The 14,320-nt window shown below is 57.7% G+C and overlaps 8 protein-coding genes across 8 annotated transcripts; 6 read left to right on the plus strand and 2 right to left on the minus strand.

Annotated features, from left to right (window-relative positions):
• Nucleotides 1-400: 400 nt before the first annotated feature.
• DL89DRAFT_257222 (uncharacterized protein) lies at nt 401-3,985 on the plus strand (the record flags this gene model as incomplete). Its single annotated transcript, XM_040885510.1, has 1 exon — nt 401-3,985. The coding sequence occupies one exon, from the start codon at nt 401-403 to the stop codon at nt 3,983-3,985; it is 3,585 nt and encodes a 1,194-aa protein (XP_040743561.1).
• A 103-nt stretch (nt 3,986-4,088) lies between these two features.
• DL89DRAFT_148957 (uncharacterized protein) lies at nt 4,089-4,811 on the plus strand. Its single transcript, XM_040883513.1, has 2 exons — nt 4,089-4,272; nt 4,372-4,811. The coding sequence occupies exons 1-2, from the start codon at nt 4,192-4,194 to the stop codon at nt 4,762-4,764; spliced, it is 474 nt and encodes a 157-aa protein (XP_040743562.1). The 5' UTR covers nt 4,089-4,191; the 3' UTR covers nt 4,765-4,811.
• Nucleotides 4,812-4,857: 46 nt separating this feature from the next.
• DL89DRAFT_245896 (50S ribosomal protein L13) lies at nt 4,858-5,475 on the minus strand (the record flags this gene model as incomplete). The annotated part of the gene is made up of 2 exons (XM_040885098.1): nt 5,385-5,475; nt 4,858-5,298 (listed from the first exon to the last, which is right to left on the minus strand). The coding sequence occupies exons 1-2, from the start codon at nt 5,403-5,405 to the stop codon at nt 4,858-4,860; spliced, it is 462 nt and encodes a 153-aa protein (XP_040743563.1). The 5' UTR covers nt 5,406-5,475.
• A 211-nt stretch (nt 5,476-5,686) lies between these two features.
• DL89DRAFT_267170 (uncharacterized protein) lies at nt 5,687-7,903 on the plus strand. The gene is made up of 3 exons (XM_040887386.1): nt 5,687-6,072; nt 6,195-6,287; nt 6,673-7,903. The coding sequence occupies exons 1-3, from the start codon at nt 5,779-5,781 to the stop codon at nt 7,825-7,827; spliced, it is 1,542 nt and encodes a 513-aa protein (XP_040743564.1). The 5' UTR covers nt 5,687-5,778; the 3' UTR covers nt 7,828-7,903.
• Nucleotides 7,904-7,953: 50 nt separating this feature from the next.
• DL89DRAFT_267171 (Bystin-domain-containing protein) lies at nt 7,954-9,359 on the plus strand. Its single transcript, XM_040887387.1, has one exon. It carries the CDS (start codon nt 8,004-8,006, stop codon nt 9,306-9,308), a length of 1,305 nt encoding a protein of 434 aa, XP_040743565.1. The 5' UTR covers nt 7,954-8,003; the 3' UTR covers nt 9,309-9,359.
• Nucleotides 9,360-9,564: 205 nt separating this feature from the next.
• On the plus strand, nt 9,565-11,537 carry DL89DRAFT_267172 (anthranilate synthase component I). The gene is made up of 2 exons (XM_040887388.1): nt 9,565-9,691; nt 9,795-11,537. Exons 1-2 carry the CDS (start codon nt 9,680-9,682, stop codon nt 11,292-11,294), a joined length of 1,512 nt encoding a protein of 503 aa, XP_040743566.1. The 5' UTR covers nt 9,565-9,679; the 3' UTR covers nt 11,295-11,537.
• A 2-nt stretch (nt 11,538-11,539) lies between these two features.
• On the minus strand, nt 11,540-11,944 carry DL89DRAFT_223311 (40S ribosomal protein S12; the record flags this gene model as incomplete). Its single annotated transcript, XM_040884635.1, has 1 exon — nt 11,540-11,944. A coding segment is annotated over one exon (405 nt), but the record flags the coding sequence as incomplete, so codon positions are not given.
• Nucleotides 11,945-12,143: 199 nt separating this feature from the next.
• On the plus strand, nt 12,144-14,308 carry DL89DRAFT_316165 (uncharacterized protein). The gene has a single exon (XM_040891052.1). The coding sequence runs from the start codon at nt 12,577-12,579 to the stop codon at nt 14,128-14,130; it is 1,554 nt and encodes a 517-aa protein (XP_040743568.1). The 5' UTR covers nt 12,144-12,576; the 3' UTR covers nt 14,131-14,308.
• Nucleotides 14,309-14,320: the final 12 nt, after the last annotated feature.

Below are 14,320 nucleotides of genomic sequence, written 5' to 3' on the forward strand. Positions count from 1 at the left end.
ATACACACATTTGGCTTCCAGATGGTTCGCAAACATTGCGTGACACGTAATTCCCTGGGCTTGGCGGCTGTGCGCAGCCACAGGAGCTTTGGGCGCACAGCGGGTCTGAGGGGTGGGTGGAAAATCAGACGCTTGCTTTTAGCTCACTCGCCGATACCACTCGCCGAGTCTGACTGGCAGCACATGACTTGTCGTCTTTGCCAAGAGCCAGATGGCTATTTAAACCCGCAGCATCCGGCATGGTATCCACCGCTCCTCCTCCAGCTTTTTCTCTTTCCCACCCGCATTTTTAATTCTTCATATTTGTTTCGCTCTTTTCTGAAGCAGAACCCTTTTTTCTCTCTAACCCAAACAACGCCTTTATTATTTATTGATTTCTAGGCCTACGTCAGTACTCACCATGTCGTTTGGACCTAGCCAGCTCACCACCGCTGCTGAGCAACTCGACGCCAAGATAGCTGAGCTCGAGGCAGTAATCAGCAGCGCGACCAATGATGCCCAGGCCCGCGTGTCTCGCGACCTGAAGAAGGCCTGGGAGAGCGTCTACAACGCCCTCGGGTACTCGCCCAATCCGCGCGGTCCTGGTGTGCATGCACACATGACCACGGCTCACAGTAGCAACCGGCCCTCGGCAACAGCTACCTTGGTAGCTTCGGCTATGGGGGCTGGCCCACACAGCTACGCCTCTCCACCCAACGTCCCTCTGGAGCCCGAAGAGGCGCAGGCCCACTCTCCAGCACATGCCGGGCCAACTGGGCTGAACAAGATCGGCACGCGTAACGAATGCAGCAAGTGCAAGAAGGCGGCCGCCGACGTCCTCTGGGTCTGCATCAGCTGCGCCGACCATCGCCTGTGCAACACGTGCAAGGACAGCACGGAGGTCAAGGGCACCCACCGCATGGTGGCATGGGCCATTGACAAGAGCACCATCGCCAAGGGCCACTACATTGTGTGCGACGACTGCAGCAAGCCAGTCGTCGGGCTGAGATGGAACTGCACCGAGTGCCCGTCGTTTGATGTCTGCAATGACTGCGCCAAGGGCACCACGCACGAGCATAAGCTCAAGGCTCTGTACTATGCTGAGACCGCAACGTTCCCGTACGGCTCGGTTGGCTACTCGTGCAACCTGTGCGGCAGCACTGCGGCGCCGCCTATCTACTGCTGCCTCCACTGCAAGGATTTCCATGTGTGCAGCAAGTGTGTTGCCTCGGACAAGATATCTGAGCACGACCACGACTACGCAGCGCTGTGTATTCCGGCCAATGCCCTGGCTCCGACAAGCGCGCCCGAGCCATCCAGGAAGGTGGCTGTGGAGGACACGCCGGCTGATGACAAGCAGACTGTGGCCTCGACCAGCGAGACCTCACGTGCCAATGACGGCATCGCGTCTGTCGTGTGTGACGGATGCGAGAGTTCAATCACTGGGATTCGTCACAAGTGCACCCGCTGCAAGAACTACGATCTGTGCGACGGCTGCTACCGGAATGTGACAAAGGTACACCCAGGTCATGGCTTTATCCATTTCGGTCCGCCAGCACATCCGCCGCACCACCACAAGCCGCACCACCACAAGCGTCATGGCCACTATGGGCCGCGCCCCTTCCAACACAGCCCCCATGGCTTCCATGATCACACTCATTTCCATGCCGCTGCTGAACATTGGCGCATGAGGGACTCGTCCCGCAAGGCTTGTCAGGAGCAGCAGGAAGCGTGTCGGAAGCATGCCAAGCACACCCCACATGTGCCGCCGTTCCCAGGCAGACCCAGCCATCATCGTCACGACTTCCGTTGCCCACCCGGGCAGTCGCCTGGCTCTCTTGGCCTGCCGCCCCTGCCACCACCACCACCGCCGTGCCAGTTCAACCCTCCTGCGCATCCGCCGCCGCCGCCGCCACCGCACCCGATGCCTAAGTGGAACCAGCTGTTTGCTCCCATTAGAGATAACTGGGGCTTCGGCTGGGGCGGCCCTACACGCTGCCCACCCCCGCGGGTTACCCCAGTGAACTGCACGATGCCACCGCTTCCGCCTATGGCCGCAGACGGTACCTACGTCACCGACAATGCTGAGGAGGCGCGTCGTCATGGCCTGGCCATCTCGAGCGAGGAGAAGCAGCAGCAGACCAACATCACTCCCTCGGTCGAGCGTGGCATGTCAACAGACTCTGCCAGCGTCCAGGTGGTGCACCCCGGTGTGCTCTGCGACTCGTGCGGCGACCTGGTGACTGGCGTGCGCTACAAGTGCGGCAACTGCAGTGACTTTGACCTGTGTGAGAAGTGCGAGGCCAAGACCAGCCACGACGAGTCGCACATTTTTGTCAAGATCCGCAACCCCTCCGTGGTACCCAGCCGTGTTCCGATGCTGTCCCAGGTGTATAGGCCGCTGAAGCTTCACGTTGACTCCCCCAGCAGGGCTGCTTTGGAGCGTGCGCCCTCTATGCCAACTACCGCCAAGGAGGCTACCGCCAGGTGGAACGCTGCATCTGCTGCTGCTGCTGCTGCCACTGCTGTCGCTGCCGTTAGTCTCAAGGGCACGTCAGCTGGTCAGACTGTCACCACGGTGGCCACTAGCGACCTCCCTGAAGACAAGGAGGGCAAGAAGGAGGGTGTTTCGTCCAAAGAGCCTGAGGCTGCTGCTACTGCAGTGGCACCGAGGATCAGCGAGACCACAAAGTACGCCGCCCACTTTGTCGAGGATGTGACGATTCCCGACGGCACCACTGTTGGCGCTGGCGAGCCGTTCGTCAAGATCTGGAGCGTGGCCAACATGAGCGAGCACGAGTGGCCGCAGGGCACCATGCTGGTCCACATGGACGGCGAGCCCATGATCCCTGGCGGCAAGAAGGCTGTCGCGGTCATTGTTGGCAAGTGCTACGAGCAGGTTGGCGTTGCTGTCGACCTCGTGGCACCCGAGATGCCTGGCAAGTACATCAGCAAGTGGCGCCTGATGACGCCCACTGGCAATTACTTTGGATCTGGTCTGTGGTGCTCAATCGTGGTGCCTGAGGTTGCCAGTGCTTCTCCTGCCGCCGACTTGATCCCGCAGCTCGCGATCTGCCCTCCCAAGATCGAGTACGAGGGAGAAGGTGCCGAGGTTTCCAATGCCTCTCCTGCTGCCGACTCGTTCCCGAGGCTTGCAATCTGCCCTCCCAAGATCGACTACAAGGGCAAGGATGTCGAGGTTGCTTCTACGACCACGTCTGAGTCTGTAGCTGCATCTGAGACTGCGTCCAAGTCTGCTTCTGAGACTGCATCCAAGACTGCTTCTGAGGTCGTGTCCGAAACCACCTCTGGTATCGTCTCTGTGGCTGCAGATGCTGATGATGATGAGGATGCTGTTGTGATTGACGTGGCCGCAGAGCCGGAGACCAAGGATGAGCGCACTGTTCCTGAGGCACCCAAGATCGCATCGGCTGCCCCCTCCGAGCAGCTGTCCACCAGCGAGAGCATCGCCAGCCTGACCAACACGTTCGTCCAGATCAGTGCCGACCTGATGAAGGAGATCCAGCGTCTGGATTCGTCAATCAAGGAGATTCAGGCCAAGCAGAACGCCAGCGACAAGCAGCCGTTCGACATCACCTCTGCACCCAGCATGTCGGAGACGCCGATCAAAGGCTACCCCGCCGCCAGCCCCTCTCGTCCGTTCACGAACGTCGACCTGCTGACGTCGCCACCGTTCACTTTTGCGCCGTCCCACCCGTCGCTGCAGCCATCGGCGCCGCCAATGGCCGACTCTCCGGGCCACGCAAGCGCCCCCGATGCGATGTCCGAGCACTCGAGCGTCCGCGAGTTTTTGGCGTCGACGGACCGTCTGAACCGCCTGGTAAGCTCGACCCGCCAGTCTGATCCAACGACACCGTTCTACGTGCCCTCGGGACCGCCGTCCGGCGGCAGTCCATTCCACCCATCGGCTAGTGACAACGGCCACGACGAGTTTGAGTTTGTCAACGACTTTACGCCAAACTTTGCCAAGCACCACCACCACTGAGTGCTCTTCCTTTTTTGAATCTTGAAATCAAGCCTGCTGGCCAATAAATATCCTCATGATCAGAGGACGGGATTCACGATTACATGATTTGGGCCGACTTTTTTTTTTTTTCTTAGGTTTTTTATGAGACGAGCATTTTGCTGGTACTCTCTTTTCGCTTCTCGCTCAATTCACACAGACCTTTATTCACACATACACACACAGCAATGCGTCTTGAGAAGTGCTATTTCTGCTCGTCGACGGTGTACCCGGGCCACGGAACGATGTTTGTCCGCAATGACGGCAAGGTAAGGCCACCACCACCACCACCACCACAGCACCGAGTGGGTTCCACATATGCAAAAAGCCGGTCTCTGCTAAAGCAGCGCATATCACGTTTGTAATAGTCCTTCCGGTTCTGTCGCTCAAAGTGTCACAAGAACTTCAAGATGAAGCGGAACCCTCGCAAGGTGCGCTGGACGAAGGCGTTCCGCAAGGCGGCGGGCAAGGAGATGGCGATTGACTCGACGTTCGAGTTTGAGAAGCGGCGGAACGTTCCGGTGCGCTACGACCGCGACCTGATGGCGACGACGATCAAGGCCATGAAGCGGGTGCAGGAGATCCGGGCACGTCGCGAGCGCGCGTTCTTCAAGCAGCGCATGGCGGGCAACAAGGAGCGCGAGAGAGCCGAGAACATCCGCGAGATCCAAAAGAACATCCACCTTGTGTCGACACCCGCCCTCAAGACCAAGGAGGTGCAGAAGGCCGCCGAGTCGTCCAAGCAGATGGACCTGGACTAGATCAGACCATGCCTATCCAATATATGTGTATCCTCAACAACAGAACGTGGCCTCTGCAATGTGGTGTATATTCAGACAAATGCTATTTTGCGCTTATTCAATAGACTGTGTAGCCAGCGGGATCTTGGTGTCGTACCGCTTAATGATGTTTTCGGCGTACGGATGCTCGGCGTCAGGGAACACCAGTAGGCGCTCCAGCCGCACCTTGCGCAGGCGGTTCTTTGGCAGCATGCCCGACACCGCCTTCTCGATGATCTTGGATGGGTTCTTCTCCTGCAGCTTATCGAACGGAATCTCCTTCAGGCCGCCCATGTACTGCGTGTGGTGCCGGTACAGCTTCTGCTCGCGCTTGCGACCCGTCACCTCAATGTGCTTTGCGTTGATCACCACGACGTAGTCGCCGCAGTCCGATGCCGGATCGTAGATGGGCTTGTGCTTGCCCATCAGCGTCTGCGCGATCTGAGAGCCCAGGCGGCCCAGAACCATGCCCTTAGCGTCGACCAGGTGCCAGACGCGGGCGTACGCAAGAGCGGTCTATATCAGAGGAGGGGAGGGAGGTTAGCGGGGGTGAATTCAGCTGCGAAATTGCGTGCTCTGCATGTTCTGCCAGCGGAACCTACGTTTCCAATAGCCGTGGACATTGCGGGTCTGTGTGTATGTGCGGGTCTGAATTGAAGGAGCTGAAAAGATTTCTACAGGGAGAAAAAAAAAGCGGAGCAGCCTGTAGATTACAGCAAGAATCCTGGCTCTGCCTAATCTCATGCACGATCTTTGATCCGCGCCAAATTTCGCCTCAAGAATTTTTGCCTCTGGAAATTTCGGTGTTCACCGCCACACGCTTTCCTTTGCGCTTTGCAGCAGGGCACGTCAGCAGTTGGGCTTGTATAAATTGTTTCATTTTGCCGCTGCCACCCGCCTGACGCTCTGCCATTCTTTTTCCCTCCCTCCACATCATTTTACTGTTACTTTCTTTCTACATCCCTCTCTTTTTCTTAAACCCGGTCTATACACCAAATGAGCGAGCTAAAGCCATACGAAGAGACAATCAAGCGGATATGTTCCTTGCTGCAGAGCGAGCCGACGCCCGATGTTATCCAGGGGCTGCGCGATTCGTTTGACCTTTTGAACCGGCAGCTAAAGGCAGGCCCGTTCCTCGAGGTGTTTGAGGCGACGCTGAGCAACATCCCGTTCTCTGCGCTATTCTCGCTGCTCGCAGCGCCAGACAATAGGCTGATCGTGATCGTGTCGGAGCTCACGGGCCAGCTGCTCAGGCCAGTGACATGGTCGATGGTTCACCAGACGTTCGAGGTAAGTTTTTTCTTTCTAGGACGATCCAGTTGTTGTTGTTTGTGATTTTCTGGTGTAACGCGAAATTGTCTTGTTTACATATTTTCAAGGCCCACGGCTCTAACCTGTGTTTGTTTTGGTAGGAGTACATTATCCAGGGACTCGACCACCCGCACCCCGACGTCAAGTGCTTGGTGCTGAATCAGTTCCTCAAGTGCGACCTGTCCACCGATCCAGTAAGTACCTGCGCTGAATGCTGAGCTGCGCCGCAGACCCTTCTGTTCGTTTTCCATTTAATCAGCAAGGCGGCAAATAAGGGCCATGCATATGACAATACGCTGGGCTTGTCTGGCAAATATTTGCCGTTTTGGCAACCAGGAAGGAGCTAATGCAGACGACGGGGTGGCCTATGGGCTCCCCTTCTCTTCCTCCTTAATATCGCGACCAATGACTGGGTGGCGGCTCTTCCCTTGCTTCCTTGTAAAAATGCAACATGTCCTTATTCGCATGCCGGTAATAATTGCTTCAATATCCGCATTGGGTAGTCCAGAAGAACGAAGCAGAAAATAAAAAAACGCCGCAATTCTCAACTCACATTCCAATGGCTTACTACCCATATAGTTTTCGCCGTCATATGGCCCGCATATCTGGAAGTGTCTGGCAGGAAAGCAGGACAGCGAGTCGATCAAGCTGACCAAGCGAGTACTGGCGCATTTGTGCCGGTGTCCCCAGGGAATGGACTATCTATTCACAGATGAGAGCATGAAGGGGGTCAGGAAGCTGCTTGCAGGCAAGGAGGAGGAGCGGTTTCGCACATACGACGTGATCGTAGCGGCAGTGGGCGGCAGCGACAGCGCGTTCGAGTTCTTTAAGCAGGAAGGCATCGTCGATATGTTTATGAACGAGGGTAGATCAAAGGACATCCTCGTTATCATGAACTTTTACGAACAGCTGCCGGATATCTGTGCCACCACAGCGCCGTTCGAGTACATGGACGAGCAGGGGGTATTCCAGAAGGCGCTGGAGAACCTAAGCGATACAACAGATGAGGGTGTAACAGGGTCGTTGCTGCGCACAGCGAGCTTGAAGTTGTTTGCACGCATGGTTGATGCCAAGGGCTTGGATCCGCAGCAGTTCCTGGAGAAGTACCCAGTTGCGACAGTGATCAGGGAGATCATCGAGGAGCACTCGCATAGTCGGTACGACTCGACAGTGACCGCCATCAACTGCCTGGGCGCAATCGGCAACAACCCAGCGGCACTCGAGTACCTAGCCAAGGAGGACAAGGCCCTGGCAGCGCTGGCATCTCTCTACAACTCGTCGACTGGCGATCTGCGCATCGAGTGCCTGAAGACGATTGCGTGCATTTTCGGCCACTCGCAGGCGCCCACCGAGACAGCATCGCAGGCGTGCTTTGACCTGTACATGCGCCTGTGCGACGGCAAATTCCTGTCAAGTCTGGTCAAGGAGATCATGAAGGGGTTCGAGGAGTCGTGCATTGCGGCGTTTGCTGTGATCCAAAAGATGGCTTCCCATGCGTGGGGCGTGCGGGAGATCGCCAGCGTGCAGAACATTTTGGGCTTCCTGCTGACCCGCGACCCGTCACGCGGCAAGACTGTGCAGCAGTGGCAGTACTCGGCCATTGAGTCGCTGGCAGCGGCGACGGAGGCCAAGGCGTCGTTTGATGAGGAGACCTACAAGCGTCTGCAAAAGTACGTCAACAACGGGCCGTTCTATGTGGAGTCAGTGCCCAGGGTCGCCATGGCCACGTCGTAATTCCTGTGCGGGCTTGGCTTTGGTGCATCAGATTTGTTTAGCAGATCAGATCATAAATACAAAAAATATTCACTTTTTTTGCTCATCCACCGCTTGATGCCCACAGGTGTTGCTTTTGGCTCAGCAAAAAAAACCACCTCACCCCCTTTTCCAAATTTCTTACAAGACTGCAGACAATGCCCAAGGTCACTGGCAAGAAGAAGACCCGCCACGATCCGCTGCTGGCGGAGCTGCATGCAGACAAACAGCTCACGTCCAAGGGCCGCACCAAATACGCAGAGCGCGAGCAGCGGCGCTTGCAAAAGGAGAACACGTCCGGGTATGTGGACCCGAAGACATCTCAGCGCATTCTAAAGATTGCTCGCGAGCAGCAGGAGGAGCTCGATGAGGGATCAGATGCCAGCGACTACGAGGATTTCCCCGAGGACGACGCGCGTGATCTCGAGTCCGACGACGACGAGGTCCTGGAGGAGGAGGATGAGGAGGTGTACGAGTATGAGGAGGAGGAGCTTGAGGGCGAGGATGCGGCGATCTTTGAGAGGTTCATGCCGGAAGCACCGCGCGAGCGGCAGAACCTGGCAGACATGATCATGGCGAAGATCAAGCAGCACGAGGAGGCCAAGACGGCGGGCACAGCTGCCATGGATGAGTCTGAGGCGCAGCGGCCGACGCCGCGGGGGCTGGACCCGAAGATTGTGCAGGTGTACAGCAAGATCGGCGAGCTTCTGAGCCGGTACCGGTCGGGCGCCGTGCCCAAGGCATTCAAGATCATCTCGTCGATCCGCAACTGGGAGGAGGTGCTGTATCTGACGCAGCCGGAGAACTGGACGCCGCAGGCGACTTTCCAGGCGACGCGGCTGTTTGTGTCGAACATGAAGCCGAAGCAGGCACAAAAGTTCCTGAACTTTGTTATTCTCGACCGCGTGCGCGACGACATTGCCGAGAACCGCAAGCTCAACTACCACCTGTACATGGCGCTGAAGAAGGCGCTGTATAAGCCGGCGGCGTTCTTCAAGGGCATTTTGTTCCCGCTGTGCGAGTCCGGGTCATGCACGCTGCGCGAGGCCGTGATTATCGGCTCTGTCCTGGTCAAGGTGTCGGTGCCGGTTCTGCACTCGGCTGCCGCGCTGCTGCACCTGGCGGAGATGGACTACACGGGCCCTGCGTCGGTGTTTATTCGCATTCTGCTCGACAAAAAGTATGCTCTGCCGTACAAGGTCGTTGACTCGCTGGTCTTCCACTTCCTGCGGTTCAAGCAGGATAAGCGTGAGCTGCCGGTGCTCTGGCACCAGTCGTTCTTGGTGTTTGTGCAGCGGTACAAGGCGGATCTGACGCCCGAGCAGAAGGAGGCGCTGCTGAGCGTGCTCAAGACGCAGTACCATGAGGGCATTTCCGAGGAGATCCGCAGGGAGCTGCTCAACTCGGTGTGCCGTGGTGAGCTGCTGGTGGCACCTGAGGGCATGGATGTTGAGATGCAATAGAGCATTTGTTTCTCGGGTTTCTGTTTTCTAAATACTAGTTCAAGATACATCGCATGTATGTGGCGCTGTCATGTGCAAACACCTAGAGGATAGTGGCAGCTGATGGGATGCACAATGGCCTGGCAATTTGGAAGCCAGAGCCAGCAGCAGTGGTGATGCTATCACCGCCATTCCAAACAGGGAACAGGAAATTTGCCTAGTATTGTTAGTGAGTCAGTCAACAATACATCGGCGTTTTGCTGACTCTGTAGCGCCAGCCCAGGTCTCTTTTATTCCTTGCTCTGTGCTGACGACAGACAGCGCTTTTTCTTCTTTACTCGATTTCGTTTTCCCCGCTCTCTTTACAAAGTCTATTTCACACCGTGCAAGAAATGTCCAGCCTGGTAAGCGAATTCGGAACCAAAAAAGCACAGGTGCTGTGCTCATAGCTCCCACTTGTCCCAACACTATCACTAACAGCGATCATGCCTATTTCCTTTTTTATAGTTTGAAACCAAGCCGTCGCTTGACGACGTCAAAGCGCTTCTGCAAAAGACCAGCGGCAACTTCATCCCTGTGTACCAGGACGTGCCCTCTGACCTTCACACGCCAGTGACGGCGTATCTGAAGCTGGCGCAGGGCAGCAAATACTCGTTTCTGCTGGAATCAGCGGTCGGAGGCGAGAGCATCGGACGGTACTCGTTTATTGGAGCAAACCCGTACAAAGTAATGAAGACGGGGCGGGCCGAGAACATCACCGGCGACCCATTGGTGCCTCTGGAGAAGGAGCTGAACAGTGTGCGGTATGTGCAGGTGCCAGGGCTGCCGCGCGGTTCGGCAACGGGCGGGGCATTCGGGTATATTTCGTACGACTGCGTGCAGTACTTTGAGCCGCGGACGGCATGCGAGCTGACCGACCCGATTGGGCTGCCGGACTCGATCTTTTTGTTCTGCGACTCGGTGGTGGCGTTCGACCATCTGTACAAGCAGCTCAAGGTGATTGCGCATATTCGTGTGCCCGACGCGGCGACGGACGCGCAGCTGGCGGAGCTCTACGCTGCGGCGTCGGAGCAGATTGGTAGGACAATCAGCGTCCTGTTTGACGACATGCCGGTGCCGTTCCCGGAGCAGCCGCCGATTGAGCTTGGCAACGAGTGGGTGTCGAACACGGGCGCCGAGGGATACAAGGAGATGGTGCTGGAGCTGAAGAAGCACATTGTCAAGGGCGATATTATCCAGGCGGTGCCGGCGCAGCGCATCACACGGCCGACGACCCTCAACCCGTTCAATGCCTACCGGTACCTGCGGACGGTGAACCCGGCGCCGTATATGTTCTATTTTGACTTTGACGGGTTCCAGGTGGTCGGGGCGTCGCCCGAGATGCTGGCGCGGGTCAACAACGGCCAGGTATATAACCATCCGATTGCAGGCACGCGCAAGCGCGGCAAGACTGAGGAGGAGGACAATGCGCTGGCGGACGAGCTTCTCAAGGACGAGAAGGAACGGGCGGAGCATGTGATGCTGGTGGATCTGGGCCGCAACGACCTGAACCGCGTGTGCAAGCCCGACAGCGTCACGGCCGACAAGCTGATGGTCGTCGAGCGGTTCTCGCACGTCATGCATATTGTCAGCAACCTGTCTGGGGAGCTGCGCGAGGGCATGACTGGGTTTGACGCGTTCAGGTCGATTCTGCCGGCAGGCACGCTGTCGGGTGCGCCCAAGGTCAGGGCGGTGCAGCTGATCTACGAGCAGGAGAAGGAGCGTCGCGGCATCTACGGCGGAGCCATTGGGCATTTCGGGTACTCGGGCGACCTCGACACGTGCATCGGCATTCGCACCATGGTGTTCAAGGACGGCAATGCGTATATCCAGGTGGGCGCAGGAGTTGTGCACGACTCGGTGCCCGAGAGCGAGTGGCAGGAGACGCTGAACAAGGCCATGTCCAACATCACCACGATTGGCGAGGCCGAAAAGTACCACTATGCGCTCCAGCAGGCGCAAAAGTAGAGGGTGTGAACAGTCGACTGATCAAAGGTCATTCACAAATAAAGTGCTAGGAAAACAATCGGGCTGCCAAGGACGAGGGTAGCAGCATAGCAATGTCGGCAGAGGGCATGGCGGGGTGGTTTAGTGTACACGACCAACAAACACATGATCCACGGCATGACGCATGCGCTTTTTGGCTTGGTGTAGTCAGCAATGTCTTGGTTTCATTCAAAAGCAAGAGTCAAAAAGCTCGATAGAAAAGCTGTTTACTGAGCGGCGCCAAAGTGCTCGAGCAGGACGTTGCGAGCCTCGGACTCCTCGCCCCACTTGCGGACGACGACGACGGAGCAGCCAACGACCTTGCGGGCGTTACCCTCACGGTCGATCTTGCAGAGACCGGCCATCTCACCGAGCTTCTTCGAGTCGGAGACCTTGATCAGGCGGATCTTGTGCTCGTTGCAGAGAGCCTCGACAAGGGCGACGATGCCGGCCTCCTCGGTGGTCTCGCACAGAACGCACAGCTCGGCGTCACGGCGGTCCAGGGCCTTGATGGCCTCGCGGGCACCACGGACAAGGCCGTCGTGGACCAGAGCCTTCTTGATCACGATCTGGAGAGCCTCCTCAACGGTAAGGGCGCCCTTGGCGGCGTCAGCGGGGACCTCGACGGTCTCGGGGGCGGCAACAGCCACAACATCTCTACATTAAAGCAGTTCGGGATATTTGAGCCAAAGGTTTTTCTCGGCAAATAGCTGGGGTGGAATTTGCGTCCTTAAAAAAGCTGGGCTCGCTACTTACCCTTCAGAAGCCATTTTTAATCGTTCGTTTGGTTACGGTAAAGGGGGTCAAAAATTCGTTGAAGCGGACGGAATAAACGGCCTGCAGAAATCCTCACTACAGCATTTTGGCGAATTCGAAATTAGCGAGCGTTGTATCCATCTGGATGTTTCCGATTCCTTTCGAGTGCATCCTTCGTGGCGTGCTCAGTCCCCTCCGGGCAGCATGTCGCAGCAGCGAAACTTACATGGTGTGAGATAAATCGAAGTTTTCGAGAGAGAAAGAATCCAACCTCTCGAGCGCGAGGCAACGCGTAAGGTTTTGATGGCTGGACCTGGATCAAGCCATTAGATTTCTGATCAGCTTTTTTTGTTGTTGACGTGCCGATTTTTTCCCTTCCCACCTGGAATGCATGCACGCGCTGGTGGCCATTTTCCTCTCTAAAAGATCGCTTCTTCAACCCTTCCTATTATTTTCGCAAATGCACAAGCCATAGCAACACAGCCCAGCAAAAACGTGATATACAACAATGGGTGGCGACGAGAGCTTATCACCGGCACCAAATACGTCACAGCCTGCTGCAGCAGATCAGACGGACGTGCTGAACAACAACATGGAGTACATGCTGGTATATCGGGCAATCGAGGTGCTACGAAGCCAGCTGACGCGTGCCAAAAGCGACATGCAGCAGCTGGAGGCGCTGAGGGCCTCGGCATTGCGTGACCCTGCACAATATGTCACAGCGCTGGTGGCGAACACGGGACCCAAGGCGCCAGCACCGCAGACAGTAGGTGAGGTGCCGAGCGTCCACATGGAGCCGTATTTGAGCTGCGCAGACCCAGTTTCTCTGCAAACATACATGACAACCGTGCGCTCAGGAGACGGTCACGAGCGAGTGGTGACACGGCCGCGCAACGGGCGTATGGCGTGGTCCGCGCGATCCAGTGCGCGCGTGTCACGGCAGCCGTCGCTGGTCGGCGTGTCACGAATGGCAGTGACGGCGGCGCCGTCGGTGCGGGCGACGCCAACCGCATCTCCGGCCCCTGTAGCGACACCAGTGACACCAGTGGCACCAGCGGCACCAGCGCCCAGGGTGCAACCGAGCACGACGGCAACAAACACAGCGACCGATGATGGAAATACTGACAAGTCACGAGGGCAGAAAACGCTGACACCGCAGATGCTGGCTGAATTCCGGCGGCAGGCGTCCGAGCGATCGGCGTCACCGGAGGCAGCAGCACCGCCGCCGGTGAAGCGCAAGCGCGGGCGGCCACCGAAGCCCGGCGGACCGACGGAGCGCAAGCGGCTGTCGCAGGCGCTGGGGACGAAGGCTCGGGCCCGTGGGCCGACGCGGCGGGTCGAGGGCGGGGCGCGGCCAGCCAGCTTCAACGTGCCATGGTCGGACGCCGAGCAGCAGCGGCTGGAGCAGCTGCTGGGCGAGTTCCCCGAGGAGGAGGTGGCCAACAACCGCTGGCGCAAAATCTCCGAGGCCCTGGGAACCCGCACCATGCGCCAGGTCGCCAGCCGCGTGCAAAAGTACTTCATTAAGCTTGCCAAGGCTGGCCTGCCGGTGCCAGGACGCGCCCCCGACACGTCGCAGTGGGGTGATGCACGTGACGAACCCCGCCCACCGCGCAGGCCCCGCGACGTTGACTTCACAAGCTCCGAGGACGACGACTATGCGAGCGATGATGGCGGATATGCTGCAGGGGAGTCCAGTGGGGTTGCTGCGGGCACGTCCAGTGTGACTGGCAGCACTGCAGCTGCGGCTGACGGGGTTCCCAGCACTCCCGGGCCGCAGTTCCAAACCCCGGCGCTGCAGAGCGCCAAGGCTGTGCATTTGGGGTACCGCTGCGACTCCTGCTCGGCTGAGCCAATCGTCGGCATCCGCTGGCACTGCCAGGACTGCCACGGCGCTCAGACGGTGGATTTATGCGACGACTGCATGGAGGAGGGTGCCTACGAGACGCCGTGGCACACGCATATCCACAACTTCCACGCGTACCGGGACGCCGAGATGGAGCCATACTATGCGAGCGAGGTCGGCGCTCCGGCGCTCCGCGAGTTCTCGTACCTGGCATGAGCATGCCACTATGTAGGGGGATGCTGTTGCTGGATGCGCCTTACATCTCCCTGTCTATTGCTGCGGGCTTCCAGTGCCGCAATGCCTTGTTTTTTTCTCTCAGTGCTGCGTAGTTTGCATCCGATGTGCATTGCATGATAGCTGCTAAATTTACCCCCTCATTATCTTTTTTACATGCAGCATGCTGCTG

This window comes from Linderina pennispora (assembly GCF_002104995.1).
Source record: "Linderina pennispora strain ATCC 12442 chromosome Unknown DL89scaffold_6, whole genome shotgun sequence".
NCBI lineage: Eukaryota > Fungi > Kickxellomycota > Kickxellomycetes > Kickxellales > Kickxellaceae > Linderina > Linderina pennispora.